Source organism: Callorhinus ursinus, unplaced genomic scaffold, assembly GCF_003265705.2.
Source record: "Callorhinus ursinus isolate GAN/ISIS: 27379988/994484 unplaced genomic scaffold, GSC_fseal_2.0 scaffold12, whole genome shotgun sequence".
In the NCBI taxonomy this organism is placed as follows: Eukaryota; Metazoa; Chordata; class Mammalia; order Carnivora; family Otariidae; genus Callorhinus; species Callorhinus ursinus.
Window position 1 is genome coordinate 75,276,189 of NW_027397074.1, and position 25,899 is coordinate 75,302,087.

At 43.1% G+C, this 25,899-nt stretch overlaps 1 protein-coding gene across 11 annotated transcripts in view; it reads right to left on the bottom strand.

Moving 5' to 3' along the window:
* Positions 1–246: 246 nt before the first annotated feature.
* Positions 247–25,899, bottom strand: part of DGKI (diacylglycerol kinase iota) — a 453,062-nt gene continuing 427,409 nt past the window's right edge. For all 11 annotated transcript variants that reach the window (XM_073899243.1, XM_073899251.1, XM_025854834.2 and 8 more), the window contains 3 exons: positions 15,676–15,712; positions 13,893–13,992; positions 247–9,548 (listed from right to left, as the gene is read on the bottom strand). In XM_073899243.1, coding sequence (XP_073755344.1) covers positions 9,432–9,548; positions 13,893–13,992; positions 15,676–15,712 — 254 coding nt within the window. In that variant the 3' untranslated portion in view covers positions 247–9,431. The remainder of the gene's footprint in view (positions 9,549–13,892; positions 13,993–15,675; positions 15,713–25,899) is intronic.

Here is a 25,899-nt window from a genome sequence, read left to right on the forward strand (position 1 = left end):
AACGGAGTTCTAATCGCATTGGAAATTAGGCATGTGGTCAGAGCCTCAGTCCAACCAATAAGGAATGGAGGGCAGGGAATGAAAAATTGAAGAGTTAATAGAACCCAAAAGGTCAGGAATTATTTGGATTCCTTATACAAGGTGCAGTAAATATCAAAGCTGGATAGTATCTTAAAAATGATAAATCTCACCAACATATCTCACAGAGTTACCCATAAATTTAAAACAAAATATAGGGTAAACCAATTTAGAGCTGTCATTGGTTTATTTTTACAAGTAAAGACAATTTGTAAACATCTCCTATTTTATAATTTTAAGAAGAAAGGTTATATGTAACCCCCAAAATAAAAAAAAAGTTAGTCTTTGAATTTTTAAGGATTGAATATATTTAGACTTATGAAAAAACCCTAAGTCGTCCTTATTTCTCTCAAATTTTACCATACAGCATCACAAATCTGTGGACAGGTCTAACCTCCTATAAGCACGTAGAGAAACTCCTTCAACAAACAACCCAGTCCTGAGGAAAGCTCTATTAGATAGTTCTATTATAGGAACTCTCTCCTCCCCTAAATTCCACACATAATTCTTCTAAGCTGCATAGATTGAAAATTTCATGATATTCCTTGAAGCCACTTTGAACAAGTTCAATCTTTTTCTACATCTTCTGAATTTGCTTTTCATGAGGATCAAAGTTTGCTGAGGGTATATATATTATTTATGTGTGGGTTGTCATGGCAATTTGTGTGAAGACTGGAGCCTTATTATTGTACTACTCTTGAGAATCTTTTTTGCTCATATCTCTGCTCTTCCTTTACCTTCAGGGGCAAGAGGTCGGGAGAAGGTGGAGTGGGAGCATTTTCTGAGCAAGAATCCAGATAAGAGTCCACTTTTTAAGACTATCGCAACGGTGCCTTCCATCAAGCCAACCTGAAATCTAGGAACTCAGGTCTTATTATGGAAGAAAGGGAGGACAGGCAATTTAAACTGTAGTCCACAGGACCCGTGGGTGGCTCAGTCAGTTAAGCGTGGGACTCTTGGTTCGACTGGAGTCGTGATCTCATGGGTTGTGGGACTGAGCCCCACATCAGGCTCCTCACTCAGCGGGGAATCTGCTTGAAAGAGTCTCTCCCTCTGCCCCTCCTCCAACTCATGCACGCATGCTCTAAAAATAAATAAATCTTTAAAAAAGATTTAAAAAATGGGCTTAAAAAAACTATAGTCCACAAACATTATAGCAACACTAGTCTAGTGATAGAAGATTAAGTCCTACCTAATGGCAATAAGTTATAAAAACTGTCTCTATGCCTCTTTACCAGAAAATAGAGATCTTCTGCCCCTTCTCTAAGTCCCAGCCACAACCACATACCCCAAGCAACAAATGGGTAGAAAGTAGGAAAATGGGCACTAGATCCCTTTTTTTCTCTTTGATTATTGAACCTGTGACTGTTCTGCCTTAGTAGAAACACATATCTTACTCAGGAGATTTGGAAATTGGCTGGCAACAGACAATGAGAGTTTGTGTGTGTGTGTGTGTGTGTGTGCACGCACGTGTGTACAAACGTGCAGGTGTGCATGTAAGCAAAGCAAATTGTTTTAGGGTCATGAAATACCTGCTTCTCAATGATCTGGGATATATTTGCAATGGCTGGTGTTTTTACAAAAAAGCTTTAATTGCCATCTCCATGGCAGGAACCTAGAGAGGCTTAGGGTCCTAAATGAGTTCTGCTTGTATCCAAAATCACAGAAATCTAAAACTAGAAAGTATCACCGAAGTCTTTTAGTCTAAGCTTCCTCACAGTTAAGGAAGGGCTTTTTCCTGTTCCCTCATTTGGTTAATTTTCACTGAAATACTAGAAAAAAACCCTAGCTGCAGTAAGTCACTTTGTTTTTCAGAAAGCCCCATCCATTTTTCTGGATGTAATGTTTAGGAAAAAAAGAAATCCTTCTAGAAGTAATAAAGCCACCTCCTTTTCATTTCTGTTCTGAACTCTTCTGTCCTTGCTTTCTTCTGCAGATTGTCTGCCCTGGAGAACTCGAATCTCACCATTCTACTTGACCCGTCTCCTCCAAACATTTCTGTTCCTGATCTAACTTTGTCCTCTTTCCAGATCGAACATCCTTCTTCCACACAGTCACTGATCTGTCCGTCGAGGTGCCTTATAAAAGATGAGAGCAGGAATTGAAGAATCTCTCTGGTCTGCTTATTCTTCCCATATCAAGGTCAACAGAACTTCCCACAGGTGTATCAGACCTCTGTGTGTGTGACGGTAGGACAGACATAGCTTTGCATGCCCACCCGCTTAAAGCAAAGAGATCTTGAATGGCAAGCCCATTTTCAACACCTTTTGGTACAGAATTCTAAAATATCATTTCAGTAGTGACTTCCAAGGAGAGAAGACAATACTAACATTTTTAAATGTTGAGCCTCATAGAGAAACCAGGAAGTCATCCTCAGTATTAGCTTCTCGTGAAATCCCCCCCAGCACCAAAACATTTGACCTTTTTCCCCTTGAACTTTGCCCAACCTGATAAGCTTCTGATAGCAAAAACTGATTTTTAACCTCATATTTTCCCTCAGTTCTACCCAACTCTTACTGTGGGATACTAAGTCATTATCTTTTCAAGGAGGCACCTTCTAAATTATGGAAATCTGCATGATGTAAAACAGCAGTGAAGGCAAGGGTGGGAAACTGTTTACTTAGCCAACATCTACTGTGGACGTGTTAGTCTGCAACAATGTAGAGATGTCAGTTCTGGCGGCATTTCTACCATTTACTATATGAACCTGCGCAAGTTGGATACACTGTGTTGAGATTTGGTTTATTCATCTAAAATGATCTGCATGATCCACCTCATGGGTTTGTACCGAAGCTCAAAGCTGTCACAAGGGTATTGAAATGTTAAAACACTAAAATTTTAAAAATTACTGAAATTGTAATAAACAGTATAATAACAGTAAGCAGTATACATTCGAGGTGTTTAAACTATTTTCTATTGAAAGCTGTGTTTCACTAAAAGACTGAGAAATAAGATCGTTTCAGTTGTTCCCACCACGAAGGGATCCCTTTCAGATGCCATTTGGCTCAAAATATGAAAACTCTGGAAAACATTCAGAATCATCACTTATCTCCATGGGTGAGTGCTCCCTAGCAGTTATCATGCCTGCCGCAGAAGCAAAGCCATTTTCCATGATTGCCTTTTGTGTCTGTTACTTGGATCCCAAATACCTTTTAGGTAAAATTTTCTTCTGTGGTTACAGATTACATTTAATTGTGAGAATATCAAAAACCGATTTCCAATATGACTTAAGAATGCCTAAGCATATTCATCAAAATCCATGATGCTTCCAGAAGCATTTTGGAGTAAGTTAGACCCCTTAGTATGTTTGCTTTGCACTGTCTCTTAAATTCAGGCTTAGTTGGTTTAAAATTTTTTTAATGATAACCAAAAGTCATTCTCTCCCAGAGTTTTCCTCTCAATGTGTTTTAAAGATTGAAAATCAAGATTTTCATAAATTCAAAAAATGAAGTCCTACCATTCATCATTTAAAAAAAAAAAAAACAACAAAACTTCAAAAACTCACAGTCTGATTCCAGCCCCTTGGATAAAGGTCCCTAATCACAGCATCCTTCCAGGTGGTCAGGAAGTCCCTGTTCAAACAGTCCCACGGGCTGAACACATGGAATTCTGTAAGGGTGCCTGCTCCACTATTGGACAATATTTATACTTCATTGTTGTATTCAGTCAAAACCCACTGCAAATTTTGCCTATTGCTTCTAGTTCCATCCTTGAGAAATAGCATGAGTTTTAGCTCTCATTTGAGTTGTATTTCTGTCTCATCTTAAAGTCTTGCTCGCAAATACCTTTTGAAGAACAGGACCAAGACTCTTAGGAAAAGGAAATGCAAAATATCACTTCTTTCATATTCATATTCTCATTTCATATATCATAGAGCCCAAACAGTGTTGGCTGAAGAGTGACGGGCATGATAAAGGCCTGATGGATTCCCCAGTGCACGCTTCCCTGGTACCATGTGCATTTCCCCTAGGTTGCCAGCTCTGTGAAGTCAAGAGTTTTGGCTCTTGCATTCATTCTTAGATCCTTAGCATGTTGCCAGCATCAGAGTAAGGGATAAATTTTTTTAATATAAATGATTAAATATATGAATGTATGCTTGACTCATGAACATATGATTGCATGCAGAATGCCTGAATACATATATAGACTCTGGAATCTGTCTACTATGAGGATGCCATTCAATATTCAAATCTCTACTTCAAACGACAATGCTTCAACAACCTAAGAATTATTTCTTCTGCTTTCTTTTTGGGACCAGGTCAGTGCTATGTGTCCTGGGAGAGCAGGTTTTCCAAGGGCACTCCTCCTTGCTTAGTTCTTATTTTTAGACTTCTCAGTAAACTGTGGGGAGACAGCCCAAAATCCATGGATGGCCACTAGGGGTATAACACGTATCTAATCCAGTCATCTAGGTGACTTAGGGGAGTACATGGTTTACGTCACCGGATGTGGAGGAAGCTGCCATGATTGTGGACACCCACGGTGGAACTGAGACAGATGTGTGCTAAACCTCTATGGCAGATGGCTTCTCAGAATAAGGCATGTTGTAACTCTCTAAGATGATCAAAGTCAGTGGACATCTATTTGTCCTTCAGGCAAAATGGATACTTCTCTCAGAGGGCAATTTCATTCTGATACGTTCTGAGCAGAATACCTGGGGAAGATTTGGGTGTCTGTATGACAAAATGACTGAAGGTGGTGGCTGAAAGTCCAGGAGGACTCTTGTGATGGTCAGAAACTGGAGGGACTAGAGATGAGTCAAGACCAGGACACAGAAAGGGACGGGGCCAAAGTCCATCTGGGAGACCAGACAGAGAAAAAAACTACAGCAATCAGCTGAACACGGAATTCAGAGAATGAGAAAGTAGACAGATTCAGAGAAGGTTCTAGTGAGACCTGGGCAGAAATGAGTTTATACAAATAAATGTTAAAAATCAGTTAGAAAAGTCTCTCCTTTAATAGATGTTCTACTTTTTTCTTACCTAAACTGAAAATAATCCATTTAAGTAGAGCAATTCGTTTTATTTGATGGCTATGATGCGTCATTTCAACAATGATCTATCTTATTTTTAAACAGCAAAATTGAATAAAAGATGGTGCTGTTTTCAGTGATTTTCATGAGCTACTCCTATTGGAAGGAAGCCAAGCTCCTCAGACCCCAGCCCGTACCCAAGTTCCTACACCTTCCTGGCAGTAGCTTGCCCTCATTAAATATCATTAGGCAATGTATGGAGTGTTAGCCCTGCAAACTCAGCCTTGTAAAGTGGAATGAGCATGACAGAGAAAGAAACTCTCCATCTGTGATCCAAAAATAGCACAGACAAGTCTCTGGGCTCAGGTAGGTCTCATGCTTCATGGAAGGTAACATAAAAAATTATAAGACCTCTTGGTCATGGATTTTATGACACAGGCAATAGCAAACACCATGTGTAATTGGAGTGGCTGCAATAAGGGAACTGAACTTAGCAGCAGTAAAAACAACAAAGAATAAATGAAAAATTCCTGTTAGCCTGTCTTTGCCTGTTGGTGTTAACTATACACAGAGAGATGATTAGCATGCCTCTAAAATGTTTTGTCTACTGGAAACCTATGCAATAACGTATGTATATATATTATATATTTGTATATTATGTATACAAATAAATACATTTCTATATGTGTGTGGGGGTGCTGTGTGCACAGAGTCTTTCTGACATAACATACAAGCAACAAAGCTGATCAGTGTTAACACTGTTTATCTCTGGGGTGTGGGACTCAGGTCTCTACACAAGCACAGAGGAACATCTTGACCTTGCCTGTGATTCTCATCTGTGCTATTAGAACTTTTTTTTTTTTTAATAAAAAGCATGTTCTATCTTTATGATAAAAAATCTAAATATGTGAAATAAAATTGACATGTAAAAAATTAAAACTGCTGCCCCACATATTATAAAACATGGATATTACGAGAAGTCTAGGAAATACATTTCAGAAATCCTTTAGGCAAAGAAATGGTTACGAGGTCCAAATGCAAACTGCCTGTTGAGTATCTCCCAGTGCAAACACATCTGCCTAATTGCTAAGGGCAGCTACTACGATGGGCTAGGGGGGCTGTCACTAATGTCATGGCTGTGTACTTGCCAGCTAAATTCTCTTCTTCAGAAATTGCATGGGTTTTAGGTTATAGCCTCCATAGAGGTAACCAGAACTCTCAAAGTGAGATTTGCGGCCATGGTATTTACTTCCTTCTTGGCTTCTGGCTTTTTAAACAGTCCTCGAATGTGATAAAGCACAGCCTAAGTAGGTGAAGCTGGGTTCTAAACTGGGTTCTATTCCATTAAATGTGTACTCCTGGAATATAGGGCTCTGAAAATGATTACCTTTAAGGTTCTCTCATGTGGTCTTGTAATAACTCTCCATTTCTCATACCCCTCCCCGTCAACCAAACCCACAAATGGAATCCCAGAGCAGACAGCACCAGCCCATGAGGGGCTCTTCTGAGCCAAACACAGAGGATTGGCAGTTAAGCCAGCCATGCTCCAGTACTGTCCCGGGAGGTTTTGTAGAAAATGGTATTTCTGTGACTATACAGTTTCATGTCTTTTAAATTAAACGTTTGTGGGTTTAAAGATCCAGACAGGGCCAGACCGTTGGCTTCTACCCTTTCTGATGGCCCATTAAAGGGGAGACTCTATGCTTGAGCTGAGCTGGAAACTCTTAGAGCATATGGCCTCAGTTCTTTCTGAAGGCCAGGACTGTCCTACACAGTGATCAATTTTAAAAAATGCTACAGGAGGTAGGTTTAATATTGAATCCATTAAATATGTAACCGTTCCGTTCATTTTTGATGTCCTTTCCTCGGAAACCCCAAGTCCTGAGGGTGTTTGCTTTTTCAAAGAGATATTTGCTTGGTTGTACATGGTTTCCCATCCATAATGTAGAACTTTTTTTTTCTTTTTTTTTGGCTTGGAATGATTTCCAAATGTACCAGAACCCCTACAGTAGTCATTACCTTATCTATTTTCATACCAGGAATTTACTTGTGACTTCAGTTGGACCTATTTAAATTGGCCTGTAGCCATCTATACTCTAAGTTTTCTCTGGGCTGCTTTGAAGCATCACAAAGAAATATGAGATGGTAGTTGGTGAAAATAGTCCTTTATCCCAGAAATGGCAGCTGGGTAACTGACTGTGTGGCCAACTGTTTGGCTTAATCTAGGGAATGGAAGGCACCATTCAAAGCCAGATTCCAGTCTGTTTTAAGGATTATATTTCTGTCATCACAACATCTCTTTGACAGTCCCACCAACTGAAAGACTCCCAGATGAAGCCCAGTGATTAAATTTTCCTGGAGCCTATTTTTTTCCAGTTTCTGGAAACAATCTATTGCCGTCCTCCTTACCTCCCCATAAAACCCAACAGATAATTCCATTTCTAAGACTGATAGATGGAAATGAATTACTCATAACCAACCTATTCTCCCCCCGCTGGAAATAACACCAATAATTTGATTTTGAAAAGGCTAGGGAGGTGCTTCATCCCCACCCACAGAGAAGCTATTCCTCCTTAATACAGTACTCATATCTGTCCTCTCAAAATGATAGGTGACCAAAATGCAATTCAGGTAAGCAGTGTGTCACCACTGGACCTTTAAAGTAAATGCAGAAAGAAATACGATCATTTATGTGTTCACATGCAGAGACACCAGGGAAGCACTTTGCTTGTGTCTAAGAGCAAAATGGAAGAAAGCTCAGAAGACCTCAGCTTTAGTCTGAAACAACTTTGGATCACCCACTTGTGTTTCTGACTCCTACCCACGTCAAGTAGACCTCTTCACTGAAAGTTAGGAGCCTCTTCCTCCTGCTCTTTTAGTTATCACAGAGTCCCTACTAGAGGGACCTGTAAGTACCAACTGATCCGTGGCAGGATTCGAAGTTGTAATTCCAACGCCAGAGACACATTTCTGGCTCAGCTCCCACAGTGGTTTTGTACTAAGAATTTCCTGGTAGGGGGAAACGGAGAAAAGATTAGACAACCCCGTACGTAAGAAATGGGGTTACAGTGCTATCAGGTACAATCTTGGGACCTGACAAGTAAAAGGTGAGGTGTCCATCGGGAAGATCCAGCCGTCCTGGAAATCCAGCAGTGGAACTCATAAAACAAGGCTTTGTCCTTGGGACAAGGCTTACTCGGGGTAATGAAAACCAAACACTTAGAAGGAAAACCTAAAATGGGCCCCCTCTCACCACTACACCCAAGAGTCTCTACTTATTAGCCTCTGTGCAACATGCCCGCCAACTGTTTTCTTGCTTAAGTGAGTTATTTTGACATATGTTGCTACTTTTGCATTGGCTGTTTTATTTCAAGTCAGTTAGCCTGCTTTCTATTATCACTTGAGAAAGTCTGGAAGGGAACGCAGTCACAGTGCTCCATTTCCTGGAACCACAGTCCCCACACGTGGTTTTCTGCTCAGCACCTTCAACTGCACTTAAAATCCAGCGGTTCCACCAAACCAGCCGAGGGCCTTCGTTTAATCCTGTGTTGGTCTCTTATCGTCTACATCGCAGCAAAAGGCAAAGATGGCTACACGTAGGCAGTATGGGGCTGTGCAAACAGCCCAAGCTGAACCAGTCCTTCATGGCTATCAGCAACAGCCCTGCCCCCAGGGCCGGGCCCTGGGTCCCCTCCCATGCCACCTCACCATACCTCAGAGGTACAGCACACAAGTTGACATTATCCATGTGGCACGTCCCAGCTCCTACAGAATGACAAGGGATGAGGGGGGAGGGCAGGGGAGACATGCAAACAGTCACTAATAGTGTCGGTATATTTCATCTTGGAAACAGAAGCAGCTTTACAGTTGTGTTTCTGCAGGACATCCAGAGGGTTTTCAGAGACCTCCAGCGTGTCTTGTGGTCTTCAAAGGCTGAATGTAGACAGAGCAAATTGTATTTACTTATTTTTTTTTTTTTTGAATGATGGGTAGTTGCAGTAGAATTGTGTGGTACAGAGGAATCGTGAATGCATAGGGGGAGGAGGGAGCAGTGCCATTTGTATGAACATCCTCTGAATCTCGAAAATAAATTATACAGGTGAACACAGAAGTTCATGCTACTTGCTGGAAGCAATAAGGATCAAATTTTGTGGAATGTGTATTCCACAAATCTCCGGGTACCCTGTCTCTTCCTCAGTGGGCTATCGTGTTCTGTTGGACATCCTGGTAGCCCTTAATAACTGGTGGCATGGTCTCAGATAGATTCTTGCAGAGAGAGACAGATTTGTGGATTCCATCAGCTTCTTCCAGGGGAGCTGCCCGATCGCCGGGAGGGCACAGGTGATACACTTGCTCAGGTTGTCTTTGCAATCTACCAGGGTCAAACAGCAGTTTCCAGGTCCTCGTGGCCAATGATCTTATAGTTCTGGCGGCTTTCTAGGTATGCAGCCAAATCTGGGTCTCCAGCCTGCTGTGCTCTGTCTTGAGGTGTCTTCCCCTAAAGGTGACAGTGGGAAGGAAGGAGACACAAATACATGGAATGAGATTTATTTTTTTTAAATCATGGAGGTATTCAAAGATTACTCACGAAAGGATTTTTCCATGCTTAGAGTAGACAAGACGCTTTCAAATCTATTGTCACATTAAACCCATGAGGTAGGTAAGTTCGAGAGAAAGACACGATCACTTGACAGGTGGGGCTGAGGAAAAGGGGGTTCAGAGTAACAGCTGAGGAAAAGGGGGTTCAGAGTACCAACAGGAAAGAGTGTGGCACGGTGAGTTTGGGAATCCCAATTCTTTCTGGGAGAAGGGGGATAGAAATCACTGAAGAGAAAAGTAGGAAGTAGGCTTTCGGATGCCCAATGGCAGACTCTTCCTATTACACTAAACACTAAACTCTGGGAAGCAGCAAGCAGAAAATGAGAGGACCAGATGGTTGTAAATGATCTAAAGATGTTTCTTTGCTGGTTTCAAAGTCTTCAGTTAAGATCTCCCAATTCAGAACTATCTCAGCTCTCCAAAAAGTGAGTTAATTTCTGACTACAAAAGTGATGGATGTTGATTAAACTTGGAAAAGCACAGAAGTGTAAGGAAGAAAATAAAAATCACCAATAAGTCCTATACTACACTAAGATAACTGCTGTTAACCTTCCACCGAGTAGCTATTTTGTCTTTTTCTATGGCTCTACACATAACAATTTTTCTAAATAGAAAACCATACTACGGGGCACCTGGGTAGCTCAGTCGGTTAGATGTCTGACTTCTGATTTCAGCTCAGGTCATGATCTCAGGGTCATGAGATCGAGTCCCGTGTTGGGCTACATGATGAGTGTGGAGTCTGCTTAAGATTCTCTTTCCTTCTCCCTCTGCCCCTCCCCCTGTTTGCATTCTCTCTCTCTCTCTCAAAAAAAAAAAAAAAAGTCTAAAAAAACCCCATACTCTGTTTACATACTATTATATAACACACTTTTTCACTTAACATATCAAACCTTTATGTCATTCAATGTTCTTCTACATCATCTTAAAGGATTGTATCATTTCTTGCAGCCTACTATAATGCCGTATGCATGTTTGTACATACACATGATAATTTTGGAATAAGGCCAACGAATAGAATTCAGTAGTAGAAGGAAGGAAGGTCTCCATTCTTTTGGATGCATATAGATATTACATAACGCTCCTTGAAACTTCTAATTTTTGTTCAGTGATAATGGCTTTATCTATTTAAAAAGTAATATAAGGGGCGCCTGGGTGGCTCAGTCGATTAAGCGGCTGTCTTCGGCTCAGGTCATGATCCCAGGGTCCTGGGATCAAGCTCCACATCGAGCCCCACATCGGGCTCCTTGCTCGGTGGGGAGCCTGCTTCTCCCTCTCCCACTCCCCCTGCTTGTGTTCCCTCTCTTGCTGTGTCTCTCTCTGTCAAATAAATAAATAAAGTCTTTAAAAAATAAAAAAATAAAAAGTAATATTAAATTCAAAAAGATGGAGGCATGAACATTGTACCAAAGAAATAGCTCCATGTATAAATGCACGCGAGTATTATGAAAATTGCTGAAGGCTTCTCAGCCTGCATCTGAGTCACTGCAATGGAGAGTGTCAAGCTCAATTAAGCCTATAGCTTACAAGGGTATGTGGGTAGAGAATAAAAGGAAAGTAACAGTGGCTCTGAATTCTTTCTAAAATTTTACTTATTTAGCTGGGATTTAATATTGAACCACTACCTTAAAGTTCCTATAGTTTTTCCAACTTGTTTATAGTATTAGTAGATTATCTGATCTTCAATATTAATGAGGTTGGAATTACTAGCTTCCAAGTATTCAGAGAGGTGGATTGGAGTGGCCTTTGAGTTGATTTTTAAAGGAACTGTTCTCCATCAAGAGAAATTCTCAAGATACTGCTTCTCCCCCCACCCCCCCAAAAAATCTAGGAAAAGATCCAGTCATAATTATCATGTTCTGCTTTAACTTAGCATAAAATTACAAAATGGAAAAATTAACAGGTCTCCCAAAAGGATGAAGCATAGACTATTTCATACAGTAAGACCTCTAGAACACAATGTTGGGGGAACATAAGCATTCTATAATAGCATGAATAGTATGACTTCACCGACTTAAAAAAAAATGAGAGAGAAAAACAGGCACACCTACATGTGAAGAGAGATCGTTAAAATTTTAATAGTATATAGGTCTAGAGTGTGAGATTTCTAGTGATTTCTATCTTTTTAGATATTCTTTGCATTGCTTGAGTTTTCTATATAAGAATGCACTGTATTTATAATCATAAAATTAATGAAGCTGTGTTTTGAAAAAAAAGCACACACACACATAACACAAAAGAGGAAGCAATCTCAAGGCATGTTGAGCCCATTTATCTGATTCAGCAACTTAGAAAGAGAAAAAAGAGCATTCTGCTCAGGGGCCAGGTCTCCTGCCCAGTCTTTTGTTTGTCTCTTTCACGTTGCTCCTCCTTTTCTTTTGATTTCCTGAGGTGAGCGTGAGAGCAGTCTTTTGGGTAGTCAATAGGCAATTGCCACGCTGGAGTGTGAGTTGGCCCCAGGCAAGCCAAACCTACCTGAAATCGAGGCCTCCCCTCATCCTGCCCACAGGGTTTGTGTTCCTCCATCGGGTTACACGACAAAGAGTTTAAGCGCAAATATCATCTGGGAAGAATATCACACGGAGCACTTCTCTGCCACTTGAAATCCTCCTATACCCACTTAGCTAACAAGGTAACAGACCAGCCTAACATGTCTCACAGCCCTAGGGAGGAACACAGGTGGCCGGGTCCTCCCTCAGAGAGCAGGGATCCGACGGGCTGCAGGGGTGTGGAGATTCATGCAACCGGCTCAGAACTGGGGTCGAAGGAAAGAGGTCCACGCAGGAGATAAAGTTATTTTATGGCGCTCACTGCAGTTGGAGGAACCCCAGGGTGAAAACTGCACATAAGCAGTTGCTCGTCCCTTAAAGAAGTCTCATGGGGAATATGTCTGTGTTCCTTGGCTACATTCATCGGCCCCAAACTTAGGCTATTCAGTGCCTTAGCTTAATGAAACCCTCATCTCTATATTAAAATTCTTCTCTGCAACCCTCCACAGTTAAACGGTTTGTCCTTTCTTAGCATCTACCCAGGGTGGTTTCTCAGAGCTGCTCAGGCTCCCCTGTGGCACTGAGGTTCTGTATTAACAGTCCCCCCCCCCCCCCCCCCCCCCCCCCCCCCCGCCGCCCTTCCCTTCTCCTGGGCTGCAGTCCCCGGGCTGCACCACCGAGCTCCACCTCTTCCCTTGCTCCAGCTTTCAGCCCTTTCCTCGGTGCTCTCTGTAAATGAACAATTCACAGTGCAGCCTGATCTCAGGTCTCCTGAACAGAGTTTCTCCTGATGCCTGACCTCTACCTGTTGGCGTCTTTCCGGTCAAGGTCGGCAGGTAGGTCGCACTATCAGTTTCTGGCCTCACCGCCCTCTCCTTAAGACATTAACATACTTTAAAGCCAGATTGACATGCCTTTTGCTGCAGGGGAACCAACCACATTTCAAGTCACAATGCCGTAAGTACCACTGTAAGGCAAAGGCATGATCCAAACCATTCGAGAAAAACCCACTTCATGACTTTGTTGCCACGCTTCATCCCGTTGGATCCAGGGGGGTGTTCTGTCACCACAGGAGAACAACTCATCTGCTGCGCTGGGTGTCAAAAGAGCTGAATTTGGATTTGGGCTCAGCTCCTGGTTTAAGGGTACAGAGCTTTCTTTGGGTTTCAGTTTCCACATCGATGAGAGATTTCCCACCCTAACTTCAGGGGTTAACTTTCAGGGGAAAATATAAGAAAATAAGTAGGAAGAAACTTCTAAAAATAAAAAGCCAATGTATGGGCACCAGATTTAAGGCTGTTAACCTCTCCAAGTCCAGGCTGACCATCCTGACAGTGACGGCTAATCAATCACCCGGGCACCCATAAACCACAGATCGGGAAGCTACCCCAGATAAAGCCACTGAAGGAGAAATTCCAAAGCAGGCCAATGTCTTCTACGCCTCTCCTAGGGCTCTGAACCTCACCTCCCCACAACTTGGCTGCTGGCATTCGGCAGGACAACCCCAAAGTCCCAAGGCCAGCACATTCAGAGGTTTATAAAGTCCCATAGGCAAGCACACACCCTTCCCTTTGTGCTTATACATTTAAACTACAGTTGCTCTAAATGAAGCACTTTATTTTTTCCTCCTTTTTCCCCAAAGCCCCAGGCACTTCCATAAGCACAGAAAGGATGCCTTTGCTATGGGCACAAGTGAAGGCAATGGTGCCGGTGATCCTGCCCAGGGGGAGGATGTTTGCACTCACTCATCAAGTTACCTTGGAGTCCGTCTTTCTCAGAGATGCCCCCGCATCCACCAGAAGCTGGCACACGGCCCGGTTCCGCTGGCAGGCAGCCTTGTGCAGGGCGGTCTCACCCCTAAAGCAAAGAGGAAATGGGAAACCACCCATAAAGGGGTTGGGGGGGCGGGAGTGGGGGTGGGGCTGGAGGCTGCAGGGAGGGGGTGAGGGTAGCTTCCTATCCCTGCTGCTGAGGTTCTGGGCTCATCCGCCTCCTTCGCGATCTGCAGCTGAGATCCGGGCACATTCGGGGGGGGGGGGGGGGCGGCGGATGAGGGGGTGTCTAAAAATGCCTTCAGTTAGTCATCAGCGAACCAGAACTCCAATCGCTTGTCTCAACAGCGTTAACTAGGCTGAGTGATTTTGTTTTCAACCACCGACGATGGATTTAGGTAACACTTCATGGCACTGTTCAACAAACTGATGTGTAGAGAGATGGGTCTGAGCACGGTGGAACGATTTTCTCTGTGGACACATGTGGGCAGAACGTAGGGGCACCGGATCAAGTACACACGGAGCAGGCATGGAAAAACCACAGGCCCCAAAGGCACCTCACACGGTTCTTGGCTGACCACCATCTGGCCCTCAGTGGAGTATCTCTGGGGGACTTGGCGTGGAAGGACCAGGTCAACATAAGCCGCCCTACCTGCTGATTTCATGCAAATGGCAGGTGGGAGGGTGCGGGCAGCCACAGAGGACATCTGGGAGAGCTGGGAACACAAGCTGTCCCCTGTTGGCCATAGGCCACTCAGTATAGAAGAAGGCAAAGCAAAGTAGCCATTCCTACCCCCTCTAATGGGCAGTCTAGGGAGGAGGAGGTCTCCATCCTGTGTCCAAAATTGAAAAGATGCTTAATGCCAAAGCGTATGGAAAATCAAATGCAGTTCTTAGAACAAATGGGTTAGTGACAACTTTGCCAATAGGATGTAATAGGATGTGGTATGTGGACAAACTCTCTGTCATGACAGTGTCTTCCCTGTCTAGTCATAACTATAGAACTCTACCCTTCCCGCTCAGCTTCCATTCTATTCATTTCTACTTTTCCTCCTCCAGACCTACTTAGCTACTCCCCATCCATCTTTATCTCTTTTCAAATGTCTTTGAAGTTTTATAGTGCTTCCTATATGGCTTTCAGGGTGCGATGGTTACCCTTTCTTTGTTCCTACTTGGGGAGTAGGAGCTATTTTGCTGCCCTAGAAATAAAAATGTTGAAAACAAACATTATCAGTTTGGGGACCACCCCAGAGAAGAAGACTTTCTCAACTGGAGTTTCTCTTCTGAACCACAGAACATAAAATGATTGGATTTACTATATTCTTAATTCTACAATGGTTGTATATACCTAGTTCCATTCCAGACCCGGTATAGAGGTTTCATTACTAACAAAGGATGCCGTAGGGTATTAGGACTTAATTTTCTCACAAACCCCAGTTGAGAAAGAGTAAATAAAAAGGGTAAATGTATTTATTTAGACTTCTCAGTAGTCCAAGATGCATCAGTGCAAAACTACCTTGCCTCTAGGAAGCTCTAAATGATGAATAGCAATGACTGTGCATGCAAACATTATGAGTCTTGTCATCAATTTTTATTGGGTAATTTTTGATTTAGAAGATTAGCCCGGCACAGTTATAAATACAATTGAAAGTGAACTTCTTATCACTGACATTTAAATTATCTGTTGTATGCTCTATAGGCTACGTTCTTCTCCCAGATATGTTCTAAAGAAAATAATCTAGACTATGTAATGAAAGGAAACACTCACGTTTCGCTGTCTGCCATATCCAATAACTCGGGAGGTCCTAAATAAGAGGAAAACAAGATGCCATCACAAGTAAGTTCAGAAACTAAAACATTAACAAAAAAATCTGTAGTCACAGAATTAAAACATGTTGGAAAGCTGAATAAAGTAGAGTCATTTGGTGAAAGGGATATTAAGACCACCTCCCCTGCTCCGCCCCCCCCCAAAAGAAAGGATTTCTCTATTCCCACTCACCAACCTCCCAACCGCCACCAATCGATATGTGTGGAATGATACAGCCTATGCTTTTAAAGCAGCTTTCAATCAGGTTGAAGAAATAAAATTAGTCAGAATAGAATAAGTGAGAAATAACTAAGTTATTTGGGGAATAGGGATGCTTCAGTGGGATTTAAGAATTGTTTATCATTCCCCAGAGGCAGGTTGTTTAAGATGGGGTTTTATACAGTATAATTTTAAAACTACAAGATACCAGAGATATCATCCAGTCCAATATCTATGTTTTAGAAACAGAGTAAAATTATATTTTTCATAAAATTTCCCTTCCAAGACCTGGAAGAAATGTTATGCATAAACACCAAATGGTTATAGATGTTTCCTTAGGCACTGAGATGTCTGATGAGTTTGTGCACTGATGATATTCTATTTGTTCACCAACTAAATCATTCAATCTGCAAACAATGCTTGGAATGACCACCTTTCCACCTTCTGCACCACTGATTCCTTCCCCAACCCTCCTGTACTCTAATCAGTCTGCAGGTATCAGCTGAGACACATTTTCCACAAAGCCCTCTACAACCCCCACTCCAAATACTGCATTAAATGTCCTGCCTATGTGCCCCGTCATTTTGTACGCTAACCGTATGTCCTGTGGTTGGGAGGGTAACATAATTTATCATCCAAATTGAGACTGTCCCAGACAGGTGGGGATATGTAATTACTTTAGTGATCATGACATTTAAACCATAATAAAACCACCTGCGGATTTGTCTCTCTCCATCACTAGACTGTGGTAAACCCCCTTGAAGCTGTGGCCTGTGCCTTGTTCACCACTACATCCTTCCTTGGTGCCTGGCATAGAGCCTGGTACCAAGCAGATGCTTACATGTTTGGTTGAATTAATGAATAAATGTGCTTGGACATGCCAAACACAGTTCTAGGTATTGAGCATTTTAGTCTTTAGAAATATGATCCTGTTGATTTGCTGTCTTGTTGGATATCATTATAATCGAAAATTTGGCTTTTATGATTTCTTATTACATAAAAAGAAGAAAGGGGAGAGATTAGGACTTCCCAACCATGAAAGTCACTGGCCAAGAAGATGACTAAGATGCCATGGTACCTTCACAATCCTCCTGGTCATCCAAGAGCTGCCTCCTCTTTCCCATCTACTGGTCGTCTAGGCCAGCTGAATCTTCCCTTGCACCCTCTGCCCTATTCGTCTCTCCTCTTTGTCCTATTTGACAAATAGGCTTCCTAATTAGTCTCTGCCTAGAGCATAATTAGCATTCAGAAACAGGTACTAAGAAAAATGAAAAGGTCTCTCATCATTCAGATTTCCAATTCAGCATATTGACTGCTTACTCCCAAGTATTCAACCATGAAAGTTTGCAGTCTTTCACCTGGAATTGCCCTTCCTCAATGTGTTCCAGGTTCCGTTTCTTCATATCAGCTGTGCCATCACCCGCCATCACCGGCCTCTCTCCGGGGCTCTCCCAGCTCAGAGAGCTTCTTCCCTCCACTCCCCCAATCCAGAACAGCCTTCCCTTTTCTAGCCGCATACCTAAATCTGACCTGTCCTGTAAAGTCCAGTCTGTGACGAGGTCTTCTGAAACGACCAGCTTTGACAGAGAGACTCTATCCCTTCTCTCAACTCCTTCTCTCGTAACATTTACTTGGTTCCACCCTTGTACTCCGTATTTGCTTTTCACTCATATGCCTTGTCTCCCTAAATGAATTATACTAAATCCCTGCCGTGTAAGAATATTTATTATTTTTCTAGCACCTATCCTACATTAAGGATTCAACAAAGACGTAATGCATTTATTTTTGTTCCTCAGTCTTGTGGTTCTAAGGAAACATGCATGATAATGCCCACAACAAACACCCAAAGAAGTGCAAGGCAGTATCGTGTAGTGATGGGTACTAGAGCTGAACCTCCTTGCTTCAAAATTCTGGCTCTACCTGCCACTTACTGGATCTCGGGCCAGTTCATTTAATCTCTCGGTCTCTTGATTGCCACGTACATTAAAGAAGGATTGATAATATGTATCTCACAGGATTCTTGCGAGGTTTCATAAGTCAATATAAGTTATAAGCTTAAAATGGAAGCTGGCATGCTACATGCAAGTTTAGATTGGAAGTGTCCTATTCTCTGACTTAAGCAGGTTACGCTAAGTGGAGATGTGGAGCATCAGTGGAGGGAGAGGAAATGTACTGGGCTCTGCACTTATCTCCATTCACTTTTGAAGCCACTTGTTGACTCAAATTCTATGTCCTGAGAACCAATACTCCAAACCCCTTCAACTGTTGGCAGGGCATTCTCTACAAGGTCAAGAACAAGGACGCTTACAGTGTCCAGTGGTCCCCAAAGAGAGTGCCTGCCACCTTCAGCCAACCCTTGGAGCCATTCATTTGCACAGGAATTCCATGAATAGGAGCAGCCCAGCCCCACTCCACTCCACTCCAGCAGCTCTGTTCCCACCATTCACTGCTAAGTGCATGCTTATCTGGGCACCAGAGGCCTCACCCCCTTCCCCCTTCATTCAGCACTCAGAGCTGCACCCACGGTGGGTCCACCAACTCCAGGGTCCATGCCGTCATGTAAGTGAGAGGCTGTGGGGCCAGCTACATCGGTGCCAAAGCCGCCATTGTTTGACACTCTGAACATGGGGACAAGGAAGAGAAGGGACCTTGTTCCTCAAGTGTCTTACAAGAATCACCATAAATGCAGCCAACCCAGAGCAATGACAGAGCTGATTAGCCAATTTATGAGTCAGGCATGCCTGTATAGCTGCTTATCACCTTCCCCTTCTCTCCTTTTAATCCTCGGTAGCTGACAGAGGTGAGCGGAAGAGGTGCTGCTCCTAAAATGAGACATTCTTGCTCTTAATTAAAACCTAACAAAACTCCAATTACAGGTTTCAGGAATGGAATGGGCTCTGGAGTGATGGACTTAATTAACCCAAACTTTCCTCATCTGCCCATCAATACATATAATCACCAAAGAGCAGAACGTTTTGAACGCTGTCAGGCAAATCGCCAATGAAGAGGCAAGGGTGGCAGCGAACTGATGATAGGCGGGAGTGCGGAGCTATTTTTAATAGTACAGGTACATTTTCTAGTAATGTTTTAACCTGCTTTAAAATAACTGTGTTCGCATAATACTGGCGAGAGGGGGTTGGAGAGGAGGAAATAAGAAGAGGCCTGAGTGCCAGGTGCAGCCCAAGAACAGGGTGGAGGTTCCCTCCCTTCCAGTGATCTGCTGGGAGCTCCTTCAATAGTATATTGTGCTGTTTAGTAGGGCTCCGTGCGGGTTAGTAGCATTGACTATCCAATCTTACAATCTGGAGAAAGGGGGCATGGCTAGAGAGACAAAAAAATAATCCTCCCAGACCTCACAAATTCTCTTTAAAGGAAAAAGTATTTTAAAAAAATAGCATCTGTGATTTTTGGAAAGTTAATTTGAGTCTCACTGTTAGGGGAGAGCCCAAGAGAAAGAAAAGACGATGGAATTCTTCCAGTTTATATCCATGGTGAATATTTGGATCTAAGGCTTATTGCATATTTTAGGTATGCATATGGTCTGATTGTGGATACCATGCCCTCTCCCTTAGGGAACTGGAATACCATGACTTTGTTAGCAGTGAACTCACATTTATTCCCTGAATATAAAAGCACGTCTTGGTTCTCTGTCCCTCCTAGGGTTTATTACAATGTCCACACTCAGTCCCACAGTTGACCTACACCAGAAAACAACTGTTAAGTCCTGATTGAAGGGACACGTGTGCAAATTTCTCCATGAAACTTGCGATCGATCACTGCCCCTCCACAGCTCTGCACCAGTTGTCACTGGAACCATGCATATAATACTTCTATCGATCTACCCTGCACTGTGATTGTTTATCCGTGTTTCATTGCCCTCACCAGGTTTTAGAACTATGGAGGGCAGAGACCATATACTACATACAAGTCTTGGCAAGTAACCTAACATCACTATGCTTCAGCTGTCTCCACCTGTCAGATGGAGATAAGAGAGCTCACTATGTGGGATTGTTTTAAGAATTACATATGTTAATACATACAAAGCAATTAGAACCATAAACGTTAGCAGTGACTATCACTATAGTTATTTTTTCTCCAAAGTTCATGGGGGCAGAATTCATTTTTTTCTAATAAATGAATGAAGACCTTTAAAAATCAATGTGGATCCCGGCCAGCATCCTGTTTTTTTCAGAGAAAGATCCATAAAGGTACATGGATTCGAAAGACTGTGCTACATAGGGAAATGGTCCTAAAAATAAGGGGGAAAATGTACTAAGAGGATACACACATCAGTATTCGGGCGAAAGCCAGGGAATGCGAGAGGAAGCCAAACTTCACAGAGCTCCCAAAACGAGAAAGTGAACAGCATGGTTAGGCAGTCAAGCCTTCCAAAGGCAGCGAGTTTGCTGCCCGGTGCTCATTCCACTGGCTCTCCCACTGGACACCCCAGCTTTTGCTGGCGCAACCCCATCGTCAATACTGTCCTTGTATTCTATATGATGTGTCTTTTGTCACGTGCACCCTCTAGTTTGCTTCCCACATCAAGGCATCCAAATCCCCTTTGCTATTCCTTCCACCTCTCCATGGCCTCTCTCTCCCCGGACCTCATTTCCCATTAGTCTCCCAGACGCTGCCAGCAGACCATTCCAAATCCTCCTCTGCCCCAGGACAAAAGCCGCACAGATGTGGGGAGAGCTGGCTCTGGGAACTCTAACAGCACCGTCATCCTGGCCCAGCGGGGTGGTGGTCGTTTCTCTCGGGGACCAGAGGCTGAAAAAGGGGGGGGGGTAAAAAAAAAGAAAGAAAAGAAAGACTAGAGACAGAAAACGAGGGAAGACAAAATAAGCCATTGAAATCAAAAAGGAAATGCATGAGTGAGATTTCTATCAGGACACACGGTAGGGGGGCAAAGGGGTGGGAGTGGGGAGAATAAAAACAAAGGAGCGAAATGTGCGGGGTGGTAAAAGCCTAAAACAACACAAAAGTCTCTCGGAGGGGTACAAGGAGGGAGGAGGGAGTGGGTAGAAAATATGGTTGAAAGGAGCTGAAAAGCAGGAACCACTGGGGGACCCCGGCTGGAACCCCTCGGCATCTTTCCCTCTCCACCCTGTCCCCATGGAATTTTAGCTCTCTTCCTCCTCCATTCTCTCTGCAACCCTCCCAAGGCCCAAATTCCAGTTTTTCATAAAGGAAAACAGCAGGTTGTGCATTGGAGAGAAAGTCCCAAAGAAGATGCAGGACAGAGACAAATTCCAACTGCCTGCGGCTTGTCGGAGTCTACCACTCACTCGTGCCCCTCGTCCCACAGCCTAGCTATAAAGAGCACTTAGATGAGAAATACAATGCTTAGTGTGGTGTCTAGGAAGACAACTAATCTCTCACGACTCCTGTGCAGGGGGCACCCTCCTGACTGTGGACCCCACTGCTCACCATAAACAACCAGTGAAGAGGGGGGCAAAGCAGAGGGACAGGGGCTCCTGCCTGAGCAAGAATGCAGGGCGCAAACAAGCCCCGACACTCTCGGGCATCTTGAAAAGGGCCCACGGATTTCTCAGAACACTTGTCAGGAAGCCATCTTTATAGTCGGGGATTTGAACAGATTTTACGATTTATATCATTAAACCAAATACAAAAAAAAAAAAAAAAACCCAAAAAACAAAACCAAAACCAAAACTAAAACTTCGAAAGATTTGCAGCATTCGAGATCGGGAGGAATGTCCCTTCTCCATCTTTGGCACCGTGTAAAATTGTCCTCTTTTCCCATTTACATGAGTTCAAATTGATCAGACTTGTCTACCACAAATCTGATGCTGGTTTATAAATACATTGCCACGGGCTGGGATTCATCCTGAATCCCAGCCTCATGGAGGCCTCTTGGAAAAGGCTATTTTCCCTGTCAGACCAAGGGGATTCTAGAGCTGCCATGACATAAAATTGGAGAGATTATTTCACTGACCAGGGGTCACGTTAAGAGGATTGTTAACAGAGCAGAAAAAGTGTTGTGTTTCCCGTGAACTTGTCCCTGCCATCAAGAAAACTGTAATTTACAGGGGTTTCTGTTATTTAAAAGAGACAAATTTTTCTGCAAAAAAAAAATAGTTTACAATCTCAACATGCACAGGCTAATATAAATTGTTATCAGCGACTATAATGTTAAACAGCAACAATGAAAACGGGAGCTTGAAGTGCTTAGCTCTTGGGGAACCTGCTGACTTAGGAGGGCTATGTCAAAAGATTTGCATGCATATTCCTGAATAAGTAGAAATAATGAGATCAATGTTAAGGCTGAAATCAACAGTGCCTATCAGGTTGATAAATGCTAGTTTCAATAAAAAATCAACTGCAAGTTAGTTCTCATGATTTGACTAGAGAACTGAAAGGCTAAAAACTGCCATCCCTCAAAACTGCAGTGATTCTTGGACTGGAGAGCATAATAAGATTTTATTTTCATACAGAAAGATGGAGTGTGCTTCCTATCTCTAGTCTCTCTTTCAGGTTTGTACTGGCCAGTGAGATCCTGGTGAGGCAGGGAGGGAATCAGATGCCTCCCGTGACCTTGACCTTGACCGTGACCATGGGAACGGCTTGCCTGTGAGGGAAGTAAAGGTGAGTGCAGGAATCTCCAGTTGTTTTTCTCATTATCATAAATATTAAACCAACTAATTTATTAAATCTAGCCCCCCAAAAAACTGGAAAAATCAACACCTCCTCCCCCCAAATTAACAGATTGCTTTGTGTCCTTCAGTTTTGATAGAGAGAGAGCTGTGTGGTGTGATTCACCCTTTGCAAGAGATGCTGGGGATGGAACAGAGATGATTTTAGTATCGGAATGTCAGGCTTTGGTTATAGCACTAAGACTAGCATACCAGCTTGATTTCATGCCAGGCAAAGTATGTGTGCATCAATCCACAGGTGGGGTTAGAACTTGCAACCTTTTAGAGGCCCTATTATTTAAGGCAGTGGAAAAAGGAGTGGGGGAAGTGAACATCTGTGATTTTAGACTAATATCATCTCACGCCTCATCACTCATGCCCCTGGGGGCATGCAACTGAGGACAGGGATTTTGGTTTGTTTTCAGTATAATTATGTCCCAAACATTGCACAGGTCATACTTAGGCTTAAAAAGGGGGGAAATTGCTGTTGTTGAAGAACTTGCAAATTTAAAGAATTATTGTCGCTAATCAGAACCAAAGGACCCAGAACCAAAGAAAAATATAAAAGCTGAGGTCCAGGGGATTCTAGGTGGGATGGCAGTTCAGGATACTGAGAAGGTAAGTTCATGATTTTCAACTGAAGAAGACAGAGGGTAAGGGAGGATGGTAGGTTAAATCTAGCCACAGATTATTTGCAGCTCCTTTCGTGGGGCGGTGGGGGCCATTTTGCCCTCCTTTGAGTCAGGGCCAACTCTGTGACCTATTTTAGCTAACAGAACGCTAACAGAGATAATGCAGAACTTTCCAGCCTGGCCTCAGGACATCTGGAAGCATCTATCCTCACCCATCTGGAACCATAGGACTACCATGCTGTGAAGAAGCCTGGGATAAAAGAACAGGTAGAGAGAGAGGCTCAGGTGTCCTGGCCATTCCGGCCATCTCAGCTGAGAGCCCCAAATGTGTGGGGGAGTCCATATTCAAGACAGACTCAATCACAACTGCAGCTCCCTGCAGCCTGGTGAGTGAGACCAAGGGAGACACCAACAGGTGACTAATACAGGGAGGTTTCCAGAACTGTGTGTGTGTGTGGGGGGACACTAGCTCTTCGGGAGAGGTAGACAGAGAGAGAGAGAGCGAGAGAGAGAGAGAGAGAGTTCCTAAATTGTGTTAGCACTCAAATAGATGGCCAGTGTCTGACCTAACTCGGGAGAGGGTCTGTGGGTATTGAATAGGTTAAGGTATGCGAGCAAACATTCAATCTCATGGGGTGAAGGACAAACTAGGAAGAAAGGATTGAGAATGGTCAAGAAGACAGCAACCAGGAGTCCTTTAACCCAGCTAAAAACAACTAAACTGACAGTATGTATATCTAAAGCTCATCTGCATTCTGGGTGGTAGAAATCCTGAGATCTTTTTGATTAAGAGAAAGATAATCATAGAAGCTCTGTGGCTTTATTCATAGTCTGTGGGGGCTGGATTCTAACATTTGGTTTTGCCTCTCACCAGCCTTTGGAGAAGTCACTATGGGAAAGAAAAAACACCTATGGTTTTTTTGTTTTGTTTTGTTTTTGTTTTTCACAAAGGAGGCAAGCAGAACTTATGCGATCATTGCTTTGTAAGTCTTGCTCCCCCCACCCAAATTCTTTCATTGCAGTGGGTCGAATGGGTAGGTGAACAGCAGATGAAAGGATTCATATCCCAGACACAGCACCAAGGAATACAGTTTACCACCTGAGCTTTCCAGCACAGACAGGCTTGGGACTGTCCAGCCCAGCCTACAAGGGGGAAAGAGATGGTCTAATGATCTCCATCCTGCTTTCACATGCTTTCCTTTTCCTAAACTGTTCTCTCCACCATAACTCAGGCCAAGGGTTCAAGCAAACTCATCACGGTGAGAAGGAACTGAAGACAAAACAAGATGAGTCAAATGTACCTGACAGTCTAATACCTACCTTGCAAGGTCCTTGTAAAGATTAAATGATAGGATGTTTAGTATAAGCATCTGAAAATAGAGTAAGTGTGTGACAAATGGTAGCTATGTTATCTACCTGTGGCTTTACAATAGGACTTAAAACATCCATATAGAACCATTTTCAATTTAATTCTGCATATGATTATATGTTTTTTAGCCTCAATTGCCTGAAAATAGTGACTGTATTGTGTGTGTGTGTGTGTGTGTGTGTGTGTGTGTGTGTGTGTGTGTGTACACACCGGTCTCTAACAGGTAGCTCCTGTTAAGCACTCCACAAATATGTGCTGACTGAAAGACATGCTGAAGTGAATAAAAAGAGGAGTGGGGGTGCCTGGGTGACTCAGTCGGTTAAGCGTCTGACTTAATTTTGGCTCAGGTCATGATCTCAGGGGTGTGAGACTGAGCTCCATGTTGGGCTGTGTGCTGAGCATAGAGCCTACTTAAGAGTCTCTCTTTCCCTCGCTCTCTTCCTCCTTTGTTCATACACGCATGCTCTCTCTCTCCCTCAAAAAAAAGAAAAAAAAAAAAGAGGAGCAAAAAGGACAGTGCACGTCTACAAATACACTTACTCTTTTCAGCCTGGATCTGGATGCCACAGCTTCACTGCTAGGGCGCAGAGAAAGTCCTCCAGGATCTCTGTGTACCTACATCCAGCAGACCTAGAGGCTGCTCCAATCCTTTCCCCCTCAAAGATAGCCAAGCCAGGCAGGTTTTTCCCTTTACTCCTGTTCTTAATTCCTAGAAACACTATGAACATGGGAAGCTGAAAGTACTGGTCAAGATATGGGATCTCTCCGTGTGTTCATGCCTCTAAAGGACCATGAGAGAAATATGCTAAGGTATATGCTAGTTCGAGCAACTGTCTAACCACGGAAGATATGGGAGTCCCAGATGTTTTCAAAGAGAATGAAGCATGGCTTAAGTTGAAAAGATGAATGAGATCCAAGCAGAAAAAAAAAAGAGAGAGAGAGAGAGAAAGAGAGAGAGAGAGACAAGCCAAAAAACTGGAAAAAGCCGTGCTCATGTAATCCTCAGAATGATCAGCTACGAGCATGGATTTGGTACCTGGTCCCAACCAGGCAACTTAAAGCGCTTCCCAAAACAATCCAGCATATTATGTCAGGACGCATTTGTTTTTGTCTTTTATTTTTCAATCAATCAGCTCACCAATATCCTGAGAAGACCTGGATATGAGAATTATTTCTAGGAGCCGTTCGGTCACAGCGACCCACATGGGTCAGCGGTCTGTGGTTCCGTCCGCCTCACATCAGCAGGGGGTGTCAGCTCAAAGGTGGGGAGCATTTCTACTGTTCTGAAGACAGCCGGGTTGAGAGCCCGCTT